Source organism: Oncorhynchus gorbuscha, unplaced genomic scaffold (genome assembly GCF_021184085.1).
Source record: "Oncorhynchus gorbuscha isolate QuinsamMale2020 ecotype Even-year unplaced genomic scaffold, OgorEven_v1.0 Un_scaffold_6591, whole genome shotgun sequence".
Classification (NCBI taxonomy): domain Eukaryota; kingdom Metazoa; phylum Chordata; class Actinopteri; order Salmoniformes; family Salmonidae; genus Oncorhynchus; species Oncorhynchus gorbuscha.
Genome location: NW_025750154.1, coordinates 1 through 20,542, shown reverse-complemented (window position 1 = coordinate 20,542; position 20,542 = coordinate 1). Strand labels below are relative to the sequence as shown.

The window sequence follows — 20,542 nt, the reverse complement described above, 5'->3', positions numbered from 1 at the left end:
GGGGATTGATTGGACAGTAAGGAAGGTGGAAGAGGGATTGGACAGTAAGGAAGGTGGAAGAGGGGATTGGACAGTAAGGAAGGTGGAAGAGGGGGATTGGACAGTAATGAAGGTGGAAGAGGGGATTGGACAGTAAGGAAGGTGAAGAGGGGATTGGACAGTAAGGAAGGTGGAAGAGGGGATTGGACAGTAAGGAAGGTGGAAGAGGGGATTGGACAGTAATGAAGGTGGAAGAGGGGATTGGACAGTAAGGAAGGTGGAAGAGGGGATTGGACAGTAAGGAAGGTGGAAGAGGGGTGGATTGGACAGTAAGGAAGGTGGAAGAGGGGATTGGACAGTAAGGAAGGTGGAAGAGGGGATTGGACAGTAATGAAGGTGGAAGAGGGGATTGGACAGTAAGGAAGGTGAAGAGGGGATTGGACAGTAATGAAGGTGGAAGAGGGGGGATTGGACAGTAAGGAAGGTGGAAGAGGGGATTGGACAGTAAGGAAGGTGGAAGAGGGGACTGGACAGTAAGGAAGGTGGAAGAGGGATTGGACAGTAAGGAAGGTGGAAGAGGGGGATTGGACAGTAATGAAGGTGGAAGAGGGATTGGACAGTAAGGAAGGTGGAAGAGGGGATTGGACAGTAATGAAGGTGGAAGAGGGGATTGGACAGTAAGGAAGGTGGAAGAGGGGATTGGACAGTAAGGAAGGTGGAAGAGGGGACTGGACAGTAAGGAAGGTGGAAGAGGGATTGGACAGTAATGAAGGTGGAAGAGGGGATTGGACAGTAAGGAAGGTGGAAGAGGGGATTGGACAATAAGGAAGGTGGAAGAGGGGATTGGACAGTAAGGAAGGTGGAAGAGGGGATTGGACAGTAAGGAAGGTGGAAGAGGGGATTGGACAGTAATGAAGGTGGAAGAGGGGATTGGACAGTAAGGAAGGTGGAAGAGGGGATTGGACAGTAAGGAAGGTGGAAGAGGGGATTGGACAGTAATGAAGGTGGAAGAGGGGATTGGACAGTAAGGAAGGTGGAAGAGGGGATTGGACAGTAAGGAAGGTGGAAGAGGGATTGGACAGTAAGGAAGGTGGAAGAGGGGATTGGACAGTAAGGAAGGTGGAAGAGGGGATTGGACAGTAATGAAGGTGGAAGAGGGGATTGGACAGTAAGGAAGGTGGAAGAGGGGATTGGACAGTAAGGAAGGTGGAAGAGGGGATTGGACAGTAAGGAAGGTGGAAGAGGGGATTGGACAGTAAGGAAGGTGGAAGAGGGGATTGGACAGTAAGGAAGGTGGAAGAGGGGATTGGACAGTAAGGAAGGTGGAAGAGGGATTGGACAGTAAGGAAGGTGGAAGAGGGGATTGGACAGTAAGGAAGGTGGAAGAGGGGATTGGACAGTAAGGAAGGTGGAAGAATTGAAACAGCCTGTCTGTTGTGTTGATGAAATGTGTTTGGTATTGTCATTCCCAGGGTATCGCTGGAGAGGGAGGGGCTGCTGGTGTCACAGGGCCAAGGGTAAGCCATCTTCATAGCTGATTTATCTATTCATTTGATGCACATCTGAATACAACCCTCAATAAGGGAAAGTAACTCTGCCCCTCTGCAGAGAAAATGCATCTTCCAACTGAAATCATGTGACATATTGATATTTTTTCAATACAGAAACACAATTACCTAATACATAATGGAAACCTATCGTGTGGCAAAATGCGGTTTTGTTTGAGTTCAGTCCTAATCTTCAGTAAAATAAGGTTTGTAACTAGGGCACTGTGTTTTTGTGAATCCTGTCACATGACCTGGTCTTTATGTAAAGCTTTTTCATCAAACTGTCCCTTTTTTTAATGTCAGATGGTCCATCACCATCCTCAGACAATGCTTTCATTTTTGGTCTATTTATATAAAGATTCAAATCCAAGTCATCTGATACGATAACATCAATAACATACAGTGCTGTAAAGAAGTTGTTTGTAGCTGACCAGTGGGTGATTGTATGATTGTATCGTAGGGTGAGCGGGGCATCCCAGGAGAGAGAGGTGATGTGGGAACTAACGGACTACCGGGGCCCAAAGGTGTTTCAGGAGGGCCAGGACCAGAGGGACCAAAGGTAAGTACTATAGCACATCACTTTCAAATATTGATTGATTTATTTGTGTCTTTATTCATTCAGTCATTTAACCAGGTTGTCAAATGATATCTCTTCCACGATGGATCCATGTTATTTCCCACAAACATGGTATGAGAGTTGTCTCTGTGTGTGTTCTTCCCCCAGGGGGGGTCTGGAACTAAAGGAACTGTTGGGGACATAGGAGCTGCAGGCCTGCAGGGGATGCCCGGGGAGAGGGGTATCCCTGGTTCTCCTGGTCCTAAAGGAGATGTGGTAAGTATCTGTGTTGGAGGGGAAAATATTACTTGGTTAAGTACACAAAGTACCTCCAGAGTCCAAGACACTAGAAGGAACTACAAGTTGTCACCCTTCAGAGTGGTGTATTCCATGTTTATAACTGGGTGGGTTCATTCTGCAGTCCTGTTCTGCTGACCCCTCTTCTCTCCTTAGGGTTCAGTTGGTGAGAAAGGAACCGAGGGTACTGCTGGAAACGACGGGCCCGGGGTGAGTGTTACCTTACACATACATGTCTACACATACCTTTCTGAGTCACCTAAATGGATTACATCAAGGGTTTAAGCAAAAATAACATCTTAAAATGTCACCCATAACTAAATTCTGTTAGGTTCAAGTTGAATGATATGTCAAAATGTAGTGACGTCATCATAACCAGCTTTAGGCCCTGGGTTGAGTGGAGTCACCTTTTGATGCACCTTCTAGTTTCATTGGTTTCACAACCATAGTAAGTTGTTCACAGCAAGTTGTCCAATATTTGAAATCCTGTTTGTTTTTCATTTGAAGGGACTTCCTGGTCCAGTTGGACCAACAGGAGGCATTGGGCTCAATGGTGATAAGGTAAAGCACTCACTCACTCACTCACTCACTCACTCACTCACTCACTCACTCACTCACTCACTCACTCACTCACTCACTCACTCACTCACTCACTCACTCACTCACTCAAATGTATCCGTGCTTTTACACCTGCATTGCTTGCTGTTTGGGGTTTTAGGCTGGGTTTCTGTACAGCACTTTGAGATATCAGCTGATGTACGAAGGGCTATATAAATACATTTGATTTGATGAAGGCCTCTTTACATCATCAGTTGTCACATAGTGCTTTAATAACAGTAACCCTGCCTAGACCCTAAAGGAGCATCCAGCATACAGTCACCAACAGCACTTAGACAGACAGACTAGATGAACATACACTGTAGCAGAGAACACCTCACCATATTAAGGCCTCAGTGCCTACCACAGATACCCAGACAATGTATTATATGTGTTTGTTTTAGGGAGAGTCCGGCCCTAAAGGGCCCCTGGACGTCGAGGAGCGAGAGCAGTGGCCGTAAGTACTGCGATTCATTTTGTTAAATTATTGACACACGTGAAATACTGTAAGTTATATTGTGTACAATTGTCCCATAGTAAAAAAAGACAATTGCAATATACTGTTAATAGTTCTCCTATACCTCTGTACTGACCTCTGACCCAACATCTGTTATAGGGAGCTTCTGGGGAGCCTGGTCCAACCGGTGCAGTAGGATTTCCTGGGTCTCCTGTGAGTGGCTTTCAAACAATGTGGGGATCTGTCACGCCCAATAGTGTCAGCTATGACAGGCGCCTTCCCTGTTGCCTTGTGTCCCTTGATGTTCTGTTAATTAGTCAACCTTGGCTTGGTATTGTTACAAGCCAACAGATTGCGCTGCAAACATCCTCCTGTATAATGTTGAATCAAAATTTCAGTAATGGTCAAAGTTAGTAACCATTTCCATATAACCACATAGTAACTATACCCATGGTGAGACTTGGAAGTCGTTTTGCATGGCGATGAATCTGCCCAGTAATCATGGTCATTGTGTCCGACTCGTCGCAGGGTCCCGATGGGCAACCCGGGGTCAAAGGTGAACCAGGAGAGAGGGGTCAGAAGGGTGAGGCTGGAGCACAGGGACTCCAGGGAACAGCTGGTAAACTTGGTTCCCAGGGTCCTGATGGTGTGACTGGACTAAAGGGGGCCAGAGGAACACAAGGAGCCACGGTGAGTGAGTCGTACTGAGGGTGACGTATAAAGGCTGAGGCATTCATAGAAACACTTCCCCATGGTATTTACTGTAGAAATAGACCTGATCATGGCTACTCAGCACAGAGTAGGAATGCTTTTCCAGGGAATTCACTGAATATGTAGTACAGTATGTTGATATTTTCTGATAAGAATTTCATCTCATTTTCAGGGTGGGTCTGGTTTCCCAGGATTCCCTGGGGGAGTTGGTCCAGCAGGCTCCGTTGTGAGTTAATCCTACTATCAACCAATCAAATCACTTTATACCTATGAAATCACCAATAAATTATTTCATAAACAATAGAACACAGAGCAATATAGTGAAATATGTTATTCCATTACTCACGTTGTCTTTCCACTCTTCCAGGGTGAGGTAGGGGTGCCTGGAGACATTGGTACCCCAGGGAAGGCAGGTACTCCGGGACTTAGAGGCGAGAATGGAGGCCCTGGGCGTGTAGGAGAGAGGGGGGCCCCGGGCCCAGCAGGTGCCCCAGGAGACAAGGGAGAGCCTGGAGAGGATGGACCAGGGGTAAATATGAGAGAGTTACAGAAGTAAAAAATGTAGCTGTATCGTTCAGAGTGGTTTACAGAGCGAGACTTCTCTGCCACCCTCCATTACTCTATACTTCTTTTGCTAGACTAGGAAATATCTGAAGTTACCATTGGCCAATGGGATGGTCTTTGTTTCTGACAGGGCCCTGATGGGCCGGCGGGACCACCAGGTATCTCAGGACAGCGAGGTGTTGTGGGCATACCTGGAGTCAGAGGAGAGAGCGGGATGTTTGGGCCCCCCGGTACTGCTGTATGTATGGAACTCAAGTTCACATTCACCATTCATTTCTATAGCCTTGAGAGTAGTATCATTATACACTGAACAGAGTCCCAATCCAAGACTCAGTCAGATATACAGGACGCTCATACACTTTCCATTTGTGTCCTGACCAGTGATGTCACACTTATTTTCCCAGGGTGCACCCGGAAAATCAGGTGCCCCCGGAACTCGGGGAGGCAAGGGTGCTGTCGGTGCAGTCGGGTTACCAGGGACAACCGGACCAAGAGGGGACCTTGGTCTTACGGTATGTGTTTCCACTTAATTGACCCATGACTGTTCTGTCTGTGGGTTCATTGAACACATATCCATTAAAAACCAACTGTGGATTAAAACATACTCACATACACACCTTTCATTCATGTGGGAATTATAATAGTTCCCCTGAAAAGCAGGTCTTTACTGTAACAGAAGGATACTGTAATATACAGCACAGGTAAACTTAATGCAGCAATCTGTCTTTACAGGGGAATGCTGGGTCTGATGGGGTACCTGGCAAGGATGGACTTATAGGAGCCAGGGTAAGACACAACTACAGATGGACAAGAAACTTTATGGAAATGTATGATCAAACCATTTCACCAGAAAATGTGTCTGTCTGTCGTTCTGTGTCTGTCTGTCTGTCTGTCTGTCTGTCTGTCTGTCTGTCTGTCTGTCTGTCTGTCTGTCTGTCTGTCTGTCTGTCTGTCTGTCTGTCTGTCTGTCTGTCTGTCTGTCTGTCTGTCTGTCTGTCTGTCTGTCTGTCTGTCTGTCTGTCTGTCTGTCTGTCTGTCTGTCTGTCTGTCTGTCTGTCTGTCTGTCTGTCTGTCTGTCTGTCTGTCTGTCTGTCTGTCTGTCTGTCTGTCTGTCTGTCTGTCTGTAGGGAGATAGAGGGAATCCTGGTGCTGAGGGTCTTGCTGGAACTCCTGGGCTTCATGGCTCTGTTGGTCCAGTCGGCACCTCTGGAGTCCCTGGGAAGAGAGGAGACAATGTGAGTAATCTGGACTTTGCCACACCAACGTTCAGAGCCTTCTAGCCTTGAGACATGACTGTAGACCCTTATGGCGTTAGAGGTCATAGGAGTCTACAGTGTTCGAGGTCAAAACCCAGTACGAAAATGTCTGCACTCACTACTGTAACTCACTACTGTAACTCACTACTGTAACTCACTACTGTAACTCACTCCTGTAACTCACTACTGTAACTCACTACTGTAACTCACTCCTGTAACTCACTACTGTAACTCACTACTGTAACTCACTACTGTAACTCACTCCTGTAACTCACTACTGTAACTCACTACTGTAACTCACTCCTGTAACTCACTACTGTAACTCACTACTGTAACTCACTACTGTAACTCACTACTACTGTAACTCACTCCTGTCTTCTCTGGATAAGGGAGTCGGCTAAATGACTAAATGTAAAAATGTAACGTTTCAGGGTTAAGAGCTGTCATAATCTGAGTAGATGTGACCAGGTTGGTAGTAAACTCATTTCAGGTTGTTTGATTTGATTTCCCTTGACATTGTTTTTTTGTTTTTCAACACTAGGGTGCTAGAGGGCCTCCAGGACCCCAGGGACAATCAGGGATCCGGGGGAAGCTGGTAAGAACACCTCTCTTACATTTCCTATGAAATAAGTACACTACTAGTGGTAGTAGTATGCCTGTTGATGAAGTAGTGTACACTACTAGTGGTAGTAGTATGCCTGTTGATGAAGTAGAGTACACTACTAGTGGAAGTAGTATGCCTGTTGATGAGGTAGAGTACACTACTAGTGGTAGTAGTATGCCTGTTGATGAAGTAGAGTACACTACTAGTGGTAGTAGTATGCCTGTTGATGAAGTAGAGTACACTACTAGTGGTAGTAGTATGCCTGTTGATGAGGTAGAGTACACTACTAGTGGTAGTATTATGCCTGTTGATGAAGTAGAGTACACTACTAGTGGTAGTAGTATGCCTGTTGATGAAGTAGAGTACACTACTAGTGGTAGTAGTATGCCTGTTGATGAAGTAGAGTACACTACTAGTGGTAGTAGTATGCCTGTTGATGAAGTAGAGTACACTACTAGTGGTAGTAGTATGCCTGTTGATGAGGTAGAGTACACTACTAGTGGTAGTAGTATGCCTGTTGATGAGGTAGAGTACACTACTAGTGGTAGTATTATGCCTGTTGATGAAGTAGAGTACACTACTAGTGGTAGTAGTATGCCTGTTGATGAAGTAGAGTACACTACTAGTGGAAGTAGTATGCCTGTTGATGAGGTAGAGCACACTACTAGTGGAAGTAGTATGCCTGTTGATGAGGTAGAGTACACTACTAGTGGAAGTAGTATGCCTGTTGATGAGGTAGAGTACACTACTAGTGGAAGTAGTATGCCTGTTGATGAAGTAGTGTACACTACTAGTGGTAGTAGTATGCCTGTTGATGAAGTAGGGTACACTACTAGTGGTAGTAGTATGCCTGTTGATGAAGTAGAGTACACTACTAGAGGTAGTAGTATGCCTGTTGATGAAGTAGAGTACACTACTAGTGGTAGTAGTATGCCTGTTGATGAGGTAGAGTACACTACTAGTGGTAGTAGTATGCCTGTTGATGAAGTAGAGTACACTACTAGTGGTAGTAGTATGCCTGTTGATGAAGTAGAGTACACTACTAGTGGTAGTAGTATGCCTGTTGATGAGGTAGAGTACACTACTAGTGGTAGTAGTATGCCTGTTGATGAAGTAGAGTACACTACTAGTGGTAGTAGTATGCCTGTTGATGAAGTAGAGTACACTACTAGTGGTAGTAGTATGCCTGTTGATGAGGTAGAGTACACTACTAGTGGTAGTAGTATGCCTGTTGATGAGGTAGAGTACACTACTAGTGGTAGTAGTATGCCTGTTGATGAGGTAGAGTACACTACTAGTGGTAGTAGTATGCCTGTTGATGAAGTAGAGTACACTACTAGGGGTAGTAGTATGCCTGTTGATGAAGTAGAGTACACTACTAGTGGAAGTAGTATGCCTGTTGATGACGTAGAGTACACTACTAGTGGTAGTAGTATGCCTGTTGATGACGTAGAGTACACTACTAGTGGTAGTAGTATGCCTGTTGATGAAGTAGAGTACACTACTAGGGGTAGTAGTATGCCTGTTGATGAAGTAGAGTACACTACTAGTGGAAGTAGTATGCCTGTTGATGACGTAGAGTACACTACTAGTGGTAGTAGTATGCCTGTTGATGAAGTAGAGTACACTACTAGTGGTAGTAGTATGTCTGTTGATGAAGTAGAGTACACTACTAGTGGTAGTAGTATGCCTGTTGATGAAGTAGAGTACACTACTAGTGGTAGTAGTATGCCTGTTGATGAAGTAGAGTACACTACTAGTGGTAGTAGTATGCCTGTTGATGAAGTAGAGTACACTACTAGTGGTAGTAGTATGCCTGTTGATGAGGTAGAGTACACTACTAGTGGTAGTAGTATGCCTGTTGATGAAGTAGAGTACACTACTAGTGGTAGTAGTATACCTGTTGATGAAGTAGAGTACACTACTAGTGGAAGTAGTATGCCTGTTGATGACGTAGAGTACACTACTAGTGGTAGTAGTATGCCTGTTGATGAAGTAGAGTACACTACTAGTGGTAGTAGTATGCCTGTTGATGAGGTAGAGTACACTACTAGTGGTAGTAGTATGCCTGTTGATGAAGTAGAGTACACTACTAGTGGTAGTAGTATGCCTGTTGATGAGGTAGAGTACACTACTAGTGGTGGTAGTATGCCTGTTGATGAAGTAGAGTACACTACTAGTGGTAGTAGTATGCCTGTTGATGAAGTAGAGTACACTACTAGTGGTAGTAGTATGCCTGTTGATGAAGTAGAGTACACTACTAGTGGAAGTAGTATGCCTGTTGATGAGGTAGAGTACACTACTAGTGGTAGTATTATGCCTGTTGATGAAGTAGAGTACACTACTAGTGGTAGTATTATGCCTGTTGATGAAGTAGAGTACACTACTAGGGGTAGTAGTATGCCTGTTGATGAAGTAGAGTACACTACTAGTGGTAGTAGTATGCCTGTTGATGAAGTAGAGTACACTACTAGTGGTAGTAGTATGCCTGTTGATGAAGTAGAGTACACTACTAGTGGTAGTAGTATGCCTGTTGATGAGGTAGAGTACACTACTAGTGGTAGTAGTATGCCTGTTGATGAAGTAGAGTACACTACTAGGGGTAGTAGTATGCCTGTTGATGAAGTAGAGTACACTACTAGTGGAAGTAGTATGCCTGTTGATGACGTAGAGTACACTACTAGTGGTAGTAGTATGCCTGTTGATGAAGTAGTGTACACTACTAGTGGTAGTAGTATGCCTGTTGATGAAGTAGAGTACACTACTAGTGGTAGTAGTATGCCTGTTGATGAGGTAGAGTACACTACTAGTGGTAGTAGTATGCCTGTTGATGAAGTAGTGTACACTACTAGTGGTAGTAGTATGCCTGTTGATGAAGTAGAGTACACTACTAGTGGTAGTAGTATGCCTGTTGATGAAGTAGAGTACACTACTAGTGGTAGTAGTATGCCTGTTGATGAGGTAGAGTACACTACTAGTGGTAGTAGTATGCCTGTTGATGAAGTAGAGTACACTACTAGGGGTAGTAGTATGCCTGTTGATGAAGTAGAGTACACTACTAGTGGAAGTAGTATGACTGTTGATGACGTAGAGTACACTACTAGTGGTAGTAGTATGCCTGTTGATGAAGTAGTGTACACTACTAGTGGAAGTAGTATGCCTGTTGATGAAGTAGAGTACACTACTAGTGGTAGTAGTATGCCTGTTGATGAGGTAGAGTACACTACTAGTGGTAGTAGTATGCCTGTTGATGAAGTAGTGTACACTACTAGTGGTAGTAGTATGTCTGTTGATGAAGTAGTGTACACTACTAGTGGTAGTAGTATGCCTGTTGATGAAGTAGAGTACACTACTAGTGGTAGTAGTATGCCTGTTGATGAAGTAGAGTACACTACTAGGGGTAGTAGTATGCCTGTTGATGAAGTAGAGTACACTACTAGTGGAAGTAGTATGACTGTTGATGACGTAGAGTACACTACTAGTGGTAGTAGTATGACTGTTGATGACGTAGAGTACACTACTAGTGGTAGTAGTATGCCTGTTGATGAAGTAGTGTACACTACTAGTGGAAGTAGTATGCCTGTTGATGAAGTAGAGTACACTACTAGTGGTAGTAGTATGCCTGTTGATGAAGTAGTGTACACTGAGTGGAAGTAGTATGCCTGTTGATGAAGTAGAGTACACTACTAGTGGTAGTAGTATGCCTGTTGATGAGGTAGAGTACACTACTAGTGGTAGTAGTATGCCTGTTGATGAAGTAGAGTACACTACTAGTGGTGTAGTATGCCTGTTGATGAAGTAGAGTACACTACTAGTGGTAGTAGTATGCCTGTTGATGAGGTAGAGTACACTACTAGTGGTAGTAGTATGCCTGTTGATGAAGTGAGTACACTACTAGTGGTAGTAGTATGCCTGTTGATGAAGTGAGTACACTACTAGTGGAAGTAGTATGCCTGTTGATGACGTAGAGTACACTACTAGTGGTAGTAGTATGCCTGTTGATGAAGTAGAGTACACTACTAGTGGTAGTAGTATGCCTGTGTGATGAAGTAGTACACTACTAGTGGTAGTAGTATGCCTGTTGATGAGGTAGAGTGACACTACTAGTGGTAGTAGTATGCCTGTTGATGAAGTAGACACTACTAGGGGTAGTAGTATGCCTGTTGATGTAGAGTACACTACTAGTGGAAGTAGTATGACTGTTGATGACGTAGAGTACACTACTAGTGGTAGTAGTATGCCTGTTGATGAAGTAGTGTACACTACTAGTGGAAGTAGTATGCCTGTTGATGAAGTAGAGTACACTACTAGTGGTAGTAGTATGCCTGTTGATGAGGTAGAGTACACTACTAGTGGTAGTAGTATGCCTGTTGATGAAGTAGTGTACACTACTAGTGGTAGTAGTATGTCTGTTGATGAAGTAGTGTACACTACTAGTGGTAGTAGTATGTCTGTTGATGAAGTAGAGTACACTACTAGTGGTAGTAGTATGCCTGTTGATTAGTACATACTGTATAAACTAGTGATATGCAAAATCTGTTTACTTTTTTCCCGAACCAATATTGGTATCATATCGGTTTGAATGAATAGCATCGAAACAGTTGAATAACATTGCACTTCCAAGGCTTTGTGCGGTTCAGACAGCTGCTTGCTGATTGCCCGTGGTTCTAACCTACCCAACCAGTTCGAATACAATGGGAAGCCTGTTCCAAGTTTTGTTGCATGCAGTGAAAAGTCTGTCTTGCAAACTCAACAGTGCAATAATCAATAACAATGTATTACTAGGGGAAAAAACACACACTGGAAATAAGAATAACAAATATGATATACACAATAAATTAAGTAAGCTATCTCTACTGTATACAGGAAATATTTAAAAAGTCAGTGACAGTGAGTGTGAGTGTGTGTTGGAGTGACAGTGAGTGTGAGTGTGTGTTGGAGTGACAGTGAGTGTGAGTGTGTGTTGGAGTGACAGTGAGTGTGTGTTGGAGTGACAGTGAGTGTGTGTTGGAGTGACAGTGAGTGTGAGTGTGTGTTGGAGTGACAGTGAGTGTGAGTGTGTGTTGGAGTGACAGTGAGTGTGAGTGTGTGTTGGAGTGACAGTGAGTGTGAGTGTGTGTTGGAGTGACAGTGAGTGTGAGTGTGTGTTGGAGTGACAGTGAGTGTGAGTGTGTGTTGGAGTGACAGTGAGTGTGAGTGTGTGTTGGAGTGACAGTGAGTGTGAGTGTGTGTTGGAATGTGAGTGTGTGTTGGAGTGACAGTGAGTGTGAGTGTGTGTTGGAGTGACAGTGAGTGTGAGTGTGTGTTGGAGTGACAGTGAGTGTGAGTGTGTGTTGGAGTGACAGTGAGTGTGAGTGTGTGTGGAGTGACAGTGAGTGTGAGTGTGTGTTGGAGTGACAGTGAGTGTGAGTGTGTTGTGTTGGAATGAGTGAGTGTGAGTGTGTGTTGGAGTGACAGTGAGTGTGAGTGTGTGTTGGAGTGACAGTGAGTGTGAGTGTGTTGGAGTGACAGTGAGTGTGAGTGTGTGTTGGAGTGACAGTGAGTGTGAGTGTGTCAGACAGTGGAAAGATTGAAATAAAAGGTCAATAAAGATACAGAGTTAACTCAGATTGTCTGTGTAGCTATTTTGTTAGCTATTTATCAGTCGTATTGTTTGGGGATAGAAGCTGTTCAAGAGCCTGTTGGTTTCAGACTTGATGCACCAGTGTCTCTTGCCGTGCGGCAGCAGAGAAGTCGTAGTAGTAGCCATAGTAGTAGCCATAGTCTATGGCTTGGGGGGTTGGAGTCATTGACGACTTGATCGCCCATCAACAGGCAGTGAAGTATACTAAAGAGCCTGTGAGAGGGTTCTGTGCCTACAGAACCGCTATCATGATATGCCTTGCTCATATCGATATCAATATCAAACGATATCGAAATCATATTGAATTCTCAATATTGGTGTCCAGCATTAACATGAACCTATGCTACTGACACAGGAACCTGTATCTATTGACAGACCAGTAAACTCATGTTGTATTAGTCTCAATGAGTGTTGATCTGGATAAATCTGCTCACAGTAATTTACAGCAAATGTTCATGTTTTTTTTTTTTTTATCCTAGGGGCCTCAAGGGCCACAGGGAGACAGGGGAGCCAAAGGAGACCAAGGAGAGAGAGGGCAGAAAGGCCACAGAGGCTTCACTGGATTGCAAGGCTTACCTGGGACAACTGTGAGTAAAAACTGCCCAAGCACCATTAAAAGGCATAATCTGTCATTTAATTTATGGAAAATCTTATTAACTTGGCAAAATCAATGAAATGCTTTTATTATTAATTATGTCAGCCAATAACAGGTTAATCAATGGCCTTCTGTTTGTAGGGACAATCTGGGGATGTTGGAGCTCGAGGAATTGTAGGACCTACTGGACACAGAGTAAGTACACTGAATAAGCTGTCAATGCCTCAGTATAATGGTCCATTTGTGTGTGTTTGTTTCCCTTTATAAATCCTATTGTGTTTCTCATCAGGGGCCCCCTGGTGTGGTTGGCCCCGCAGGAGGTGATGGACAAATCGGGCTGACCGGGCCCATGGGATCTCCTGGATCAAGAGGAACCAGTGGAGACATCGGACCTCAGGTGAGACGTTAGAGACTAGTGGTTCTGTTGTCATTATGCTGGTTGGATGCGCTATGACTTTCAAATGGATGTCAGAACAAACCAGGCTTTGGGTGTTGATAAATTGCTTCTCCAATAGAATTGCTTGTTAGATTAAGCACGCAAATAAGTCATACCTGTGACACATTCAGTGTTTCTAAAGCAAATAAGTCATACCTGTGACACATTCAGTGTTTCTAAAGCAAATAAGTCATACCTGTGACACATTCAGTGTTTCTAAAGCAAATAAGTCATACCTGTGACACATTCAGTGTTTCTAATGCAAATAAGTCATACCTGTGACACATTCAGTGTTTCTAATGCAAATAAGTCATACCTGTGACACATTCAGTGTTTCTAAAGCAAAGAAAGTCAACAAGCAGACATGGCATATCAAAGGACAGTAACATACCTGTTTCTTGACTTCACTCCTCTTTCCCAGGGGCCTCCTGGGGATGCTGGTCCCCCTGGTCCCCCAGGGACGCCTGGCCCTCCCACTGCTGGGGCTGATATGTTCGGCTTCAGCAGCTCCTTTGACTACGACTACGGCGAGGACCAGGATGGACCACCTCCACCCCCAGAGTTTAACGGGGATGAATCAGCCCCCCCTCAACCTCCTCCAGAGTCCAACTGGGACGACTCTGGCCCCCATCCCCCTCCAGAGTTCAACGACGATGAGGCGCGTCCCAATAATGCCTCCACCATCCTCGGGGCAGACCAGAGCGTCCAGATCACGCTGAAGAGCCTCAGTGGAAACCTGCAGAACATGAAGTGTCCCGATGGCAGCCAGGCCAACCCCGCCAAAACCTGCCAGGACATCAAGCAGTGCCACCCCCTTAAAAAGACAGGTAGGTCCACTTTTCACCACAGATTGTCTTCTTCTCTTGTTTTTAACTGCTTTTTGTCTTGCCTATTCTTTACTTAAGCTTTTGATTTGCTGCGACGTAGTTAGGGTGTTATAGATGAATTAATGGATGGATATACTCGTTAGGTGATATTAACTTTATTGACAAGTGGAGTCCGTGTGTCTAATGGATGATGAGGTAGCTGATATGTATCTACTGTATGATCTGATACTTGGTCTTTCCATATCCAGGAGACTACTGGCTGGACCCCAACCAGGGCAGTACCAAGGATGTTATCAAGGTGTTCTGCAACATGGAGACTGGTGAGACCTGCATCTCAGCCCACCCCATCTCAGCCAGCATCCCTCGCAAAACATGGTGGACCAAATCCACTCCCACTGCCAGCAAACCTGTCTGGTTTGGAGCAAATATGAATGGAGGAACTAAAGTGAGTATATAAAATATACCCGATGTCTATTCAATGAACGCAAGTAGTATATAGAGGATAACTTTACACTGTGGATACCTCTAAAGCGGCCAACTGCTTCTATGAATAAACCAGCTACCATACTGTAGATTAAATTCACCAAGCACAATACTGCTTTAAAAACATACATCCTCTGCTGCCTTGATTATATAGCAATGGAAGACTTCTTTCTGTCAGAAAAATAGCTGGAGATGTTTGTGAAAAACTGTTACACTTCCAGGTGTATTTCTCTAACATTGATGTAAAAACTGAAATGCTAATTATTGTACAATAGTGTCCCTGTGAAATACTTTTTTTCAATAAACTTCTGATTCCAGTTTAGCTACGGCAACAAGGAGGAGCTGCCCAACGCCGTAACCATTCAGATTAGGCTGATCCGCCTGCTTTCTAAGGAGGGCGTCCAGAATGTCACCTACCACTGCAAGAACAGCGTGGCCGTGAATGACGGAGCCACAGGCAACCTGAAGAAGGCTCTGATCCTCAAGGGCTCCAATGGACAGGAGGTCAAGGTTCAGGGCAACTCCCGCCTCAGATACACTGTCCTGGAGGATGGCTGCTCCGTAAGTCACCTAACTACCTACCTACAGTACCTACCTACCTATACCTGCAGTACAGTATGCCTACCTACCTATACCTGCCTGCCCGCCTACCTACCTATACCTACTTCTACCTACAGTATACCTACCTACCTAACTTCCTACCTACCTACCTACCTACCTACCTACCTACCTATACTACCGGTCAAAAGTTTTAGAACAGCTACTCATTCAAGGGTTTTCTTAAATTTTTTATGAGTATCTACATTGCAGAATAATAGTGAAGACATCAAAACTATGAAATAACACACATGGAATCATGTTGTAACCAAAAAAGTGTTAAATAGCCACCCTTTGCCTTGATGACAGCGTTGCACACTCTTGGCATTCTCTCAACCAGCATCACGAGAGAGTCACCTGGAATGCATTTCAATTAATAGGTGTGCCATGTTAAAAGATAATTTGTGGAATTTCTTTCCTTCTTAATGAGTTTGAGCCAATCAGTTGTGTTGTGACAAGGTAGGGTTGACTCTCATGAGGATCGACACAGGAAAGGAAGACCCAGAGTTAGGGGGGTAGACAGAAGATAGCCCTGTTTGGTAAAATACCAAGTCAATATTATGGCAAGAACAGCTCAAATAAGCAAAGAGAAATGACAGTTCATCATTACTTTAAGACATGAATTTCAGACAATACGGAACATTTTAAGAACTTCAAATGTTTTTTTAAGTGCGTCGTAAAAACTATCAAGCGCTATGATGAAACTGGCTCTCATGAGGATCTCCACAGGAATGGAAGACCCAGAGTTACTTCTGCTGCAGAGGATAAGTTCATTAGAGTTACCAACCACAGAAATTGAAGCCCAAATACATGCTTCATAGAGTTCAAGTAACAGACACATCTCAACATCAACTGTTCAGAGGAGACTGTGTGAATCAGTCCTTCATGGTCAAATTACTGCAAAGAAACCCCTACTAAAAACACCAGTAATAAGAAAAGACTTGCTTGGTCCAAGAAACATAAGCAATGGACATTAGACCGGTGGAAACTTGTCCTTTGGTTGGGAGTGCAAATTTGAGATTTTTGGTTCCAACAGCTGTATCATTGTGAGATGCAGGTGAACAGATCTCCACATATGTTTTTACCTTTATTTAACTAGGCAAGTCAGTTAAGAACAAATTCTTATTTTCAATGACGACCTAGGAACAGTGGGTTAACTGCCTGTTCAGGCATATATGTATCTTGTCAGCTCGGGGATTTGAACTGGCAACCTTCCGGTTAATAGTCCAACGCTCTAACAACTAGGCTGCCCTGCCGCCCAATGTATTTCCCACCGTAAAGCATGGAGGAGGAGGTGTTATGGTGTGGGGGTGCTTTTCTGGTGACACTGTCTGTGATTTATTTAGAATATAAGTCACACCTAACCAGCATGGCTACCACAGCATTCTACAGTGATACGCCATCGCATCTGGTTTGGGCTTAGTGGGACTATCATTTGTTTTTCAACAGGGCTATGACCCAACACACCTCCAGGCTGTGTAAGGGCAATTTTACCAAGAAGTAGAGTGATGGAGTGCTGCATCAGATAACCTGGCCTCCACAATCACTCAACCTCAATCAAATTGAGATGGTTTTGGATGAGTCGGACCGTAGAGTGAAAGAAAAGCAGCTACAAGTGCTCAGCATATATGGGAACTCATTGAAGACTGGTGGAAAAGCATTCCAGGTGAAGCTGGTTGAGAGAATGCCAAGAGTGTGCAAAGCTGTCATAAAGGCAAAGATTGGCTATTTGGAGAATCTCAAATCTCAAATATATTTTTATTTGTGTAACACTTTTTTTGGTACTACATGTTTCTATATGTGTTATTTCATAGTTTTGACGTCTTCAGTATTATTCTACAATGTAGAAAACAGTAAAATAAAGAAAAACCCTTGAATGGGTAGGTGTTCTAAAACTTTTGACCAGTGGTGTACTTCTACCTACAGTATGCCTACTGTACCTACCTACACCTACTTTTACCTACAGGATACCTACCTATACCTACTTATACCTACAGTATTTCTACCTACACTATACCTACCTATCAATACCTACTTCTACCTACAGTATACCTACCTACCTGCCTGCCTACCTACCTACCTACCTATACCTACATCTACAAAAGTATGTGGACACCTGCTCGTTGAACATCTCATTCCAAAATCCTGGGCATTAATATGGAGTTGGTCCCCCTTTGCTGCTATAACAGCCTCCACTCTTTTGGGAAGGCTTTCCACGATATTGGAACATCACTGCGGGGACTTGCTTCCATTCAGCCACGAGAGCATTAGTGAGGTTGGGTGCTGGTGTTGGGCGATTAGGCCTGGCTCGCAGTCGACGTTCCAATTCATCCCAAAGGTGTTTGATAGGGTTGAGGTCAGGGATCTGTGCAGGCCAGTCAGGTTCTTCCACACCGATCTCGACAAACCATTTCTGTATGGACCTTGCTTTGTGCACAGGGGCATTGTCATACTGAAACAGTAAAGGGCCTTCCCCATACTGTTGCCAAGAAGTTGTAAGCACAGAATTGTCTAGAATGTCTGTGTATACTATAGTGTTAAGATTTCCCTTCACTGGAACTAAAAGGCCTAGCCCAAACCATGAAAAACAGCCTGAGACCATTATTTTCCCTCCACCAAACATTACAGTTGGCACTATGCATTGGGGCAGGTAGTGCGCTCCTGGCATCCGCCAAACCCAGATTCGTCCGTCGGACTGCTCCAGAGTCCAATGGCGGTGAGCTTTACACCACTCCAGCCGACGCTTGGCATTGCGCATGGTGATCTCAGGCTTATGTGCGGCTGCTAGGCCATGGAAACCCATTTCATGAAGCTGCCAACGAACAGTTCTTGTGCTGACATTGCTTTCAGAGGCAGTTTGAGTGTTTCAACCGAGGACAGACAATTTTTACGCGTTACGCGCTTCAGCACTCGGCAGTCCCGTTCTGTAAGTTTGTTTGGCCTACCACTTCATGGCTGAGCCGTTGTTGCTCCTAGACGTTTTCACTTCACAATAACAGCACTTAAAGTTGACCGGGGGAGCTCTATCAAGGCAGAAATTGGATGAGCTGACTTGTCAGAAAGGTGGTGCCATGTTGAAAGTCACTGAGCTCTTCAGTAAGTCCATTCTGCTGCCAATGTTTGTCTATGGAGATTGCATGGCTCTGTCCTCGATTTTATACACCTGTCAGCAATGGGTTTGGCTGAAATAGACGAATCCACAAATTTGAAGGGGTGTCCACATACTTATGTATATAGTGCACCTACCTACCTACTATGGCTGTTGCGGTGGCCCTATTACCGCCACACCGGCAGTCATGACAGCAGTAAAATTCAGCTTGACTGTTGAGTCATGGTAATATTCTCTTATGCACTCTGGAAATGCATTAGGAGTACCCAACTCGCTAACTATCATCACGTCCTAATCGCTAATGGCCTGGTACTCAGGGCTCTATTGTCCCTCCATCAGATCCTAATGGTCTGGTACTCAGGGCTCTATTGTCTCTCCATCAGGTTCTAATGGTCTGGTACTCAGGGCTCTATTGTCCATCTCCAATCTGGTACTCAGGGCTCTAATGTCCCTCCATAAGGTGGGTCTGGTACTCAGGGTTCTATTGTCCCTCCATCAGGTCCTAATGGTCTAGTACTCAGGGCTCTAATGTCCCTCCATAAGGTCCTAATGGTCTGGTACTCAGGGCTCTATTGTCCCTCCATCAGGTCGTAATGGTCTGGTACTCAGGGCTCTATTGTCCATCCATCAGTTCCTAATTGTCTGGTACTCAGGGCTCTATTGTCCCTCCAACCACTCTGACATTAATGCAAATGCAATCGAAAATCACATTAAAAAAAATATAAAAACAGTATGTGTTTTTAAAACTCACCACTCGGTGATTGAAAAAATGTCATGATCGCCACAGCCCTACTACCCATCTATACCTACCTGCCTGCCTACCTACCTACCCGCCCACCTGCCCGCCCCCACCCAACCATCCACCTACATGCATTGTTGAATGTTTGAATCAGGTGTGCAAAGTTGGTCTGGGAAGTGGGAACAAAAGCCCACCCACCCTGTCTTTTAGTATTTAGTATTGTACAATGAACTAGTGCTAAAGTAGCAGCTACTCTTCCTGGGGTCCAAACATCATATAATACAGAACATTAAGAGACATCACAAGGACAGAACTACATACATTTACAATAAGTATACAAGCTTTCATACATGTATGCCTTCATCATCATCTGATTATGTGGTTCTGTCCTATTGTTTACTTGTTTATGTTGTATAGGACAATGAGTTGAATTCAGAGGTATAGCTACAGTATGTCTTCTTCTCCTGTGTCTGCAGAAATCGAATGGAGACTGGGGCAAGACTGTGATTGAGTACAGAACTCAGACGCCAGCCAGACTACCTATCGTAGACTTGGCCCCCATGGACATAGGCAAGGAGGATCAGGAGTTTGGCCTGGACATCGGCCCTGTGTGTTTCTCCTAAACCCAACACACATGGGACGGATGGATGGATTTATTTAACCTTATGAGGAGTGATTTTTTTTAGAACGCCATCCTCAATCCTGTTCCAAGAGGCAATCTGGATTTCAGACAACAAAACAGCACTCACTTTTAAGTTACATCCTTAAAGAATCAATGGCTATATATCACTCATTTAAATGATTGCCCCTCGAAGAATTAGGTTTCAGTTCGATAACTAATAATGAACAACAACCCCTTGTGATGTCATCCATTAGAATCGGTAGGAATGTTGTTGTCCATTCTCCTCCAAAGGGTTAAACATTCCCAAGACTCTTGGACTACCTGCTGAAGCAATCAGCTTTGTACATAAAGGCAGGGCGGAGAAACTACAGTGCTACTAAAATATTTATTGCTTCTTTCCAAGAAACAACTAAAGTTGTTAGTGCAATGGTGCTGGTAGTAATTACTGTTGAGGAATGCAGGTGAATTGTATTAAGAAGATTGTATCATAATGGTGTTTCAGGGCCTGAAGGTTTCAGCTTGTTGAAAACATGACAATTCATGGAGCTTAAGTGTCAGTGTTGTACGACGTTCCATCATACATTTCTTTACCAGTTTCTCAGTGAATGCCACTAAATAGATATACTGGCACTTGATGTAGAGACAAAACAACAACAATTGTATTCCTTTTTCTAATGTAAATGCAACATAAGAATGTCAACACGTTTATTATGCCTGTTTATTACTGATATTATGATATTTTCTTCTGTCGACTGATGGTGTTACACCCAATAAAATGAATCTCGTGCCCTTTTCAGTCAATCTGGTTTAAGGTTCAGGTCAAGATGAATAAAACAAATATCTTCCCATTTAATAAGTGTTTGAATTACACAGGGGCGCAACTTTGAGTTTAGAAGTGGGGGGGGACATAATATTTATATTTCTTTAGCAATTTCAGAAGGTG

The 20,542-nt window shown here is 44.0% G+C and overlaps 1 protein-coding gene across 1 annotated transcript; it reads left to right on the top strand.

Annotated features, from left to right (window-relative positions):
• Positions 1-1,451: 1,451 nt before the first annotated feature.
• LOC124029499 (collagen alpha-2(V) chain-like) lies at positions 1,452-20,400 on the top strand (the record flags this gene model as incomplete). Its single annotated transcript, XM_046341188.1, is given in 23 exon segments — positions 1,452-1,496; positions 1,987-2,085; positions 2,251-2,358; positions 2,536-2,589; positions 2,887-2,940; positions 3,381-3,433; positions 3,593-3,625; positions 3,751-3,764; positions 3,930-4,123; positions 4,317-4,370; positions 4,512-4,673; positions 4,839-4,946; positions 5,113-5,220; positions 5,441-5,494; positions 5,836-5,943; positions 6,506-6,559; positions 12,671-12,778; positions 12,928-12,981; positions 13,076-13,183; positions 13,644-14,049; positions 14,298-14,494; positions 14,851-15,093; positions 19,454-20,400. Coding segments are annotated over 23 exon segments (2,565 nt in total), but the record flags the coding sequence as incomplete, so codon positions are not given.
• Positions 20,401-20,542: the final 142 nt, after the last annotated feature.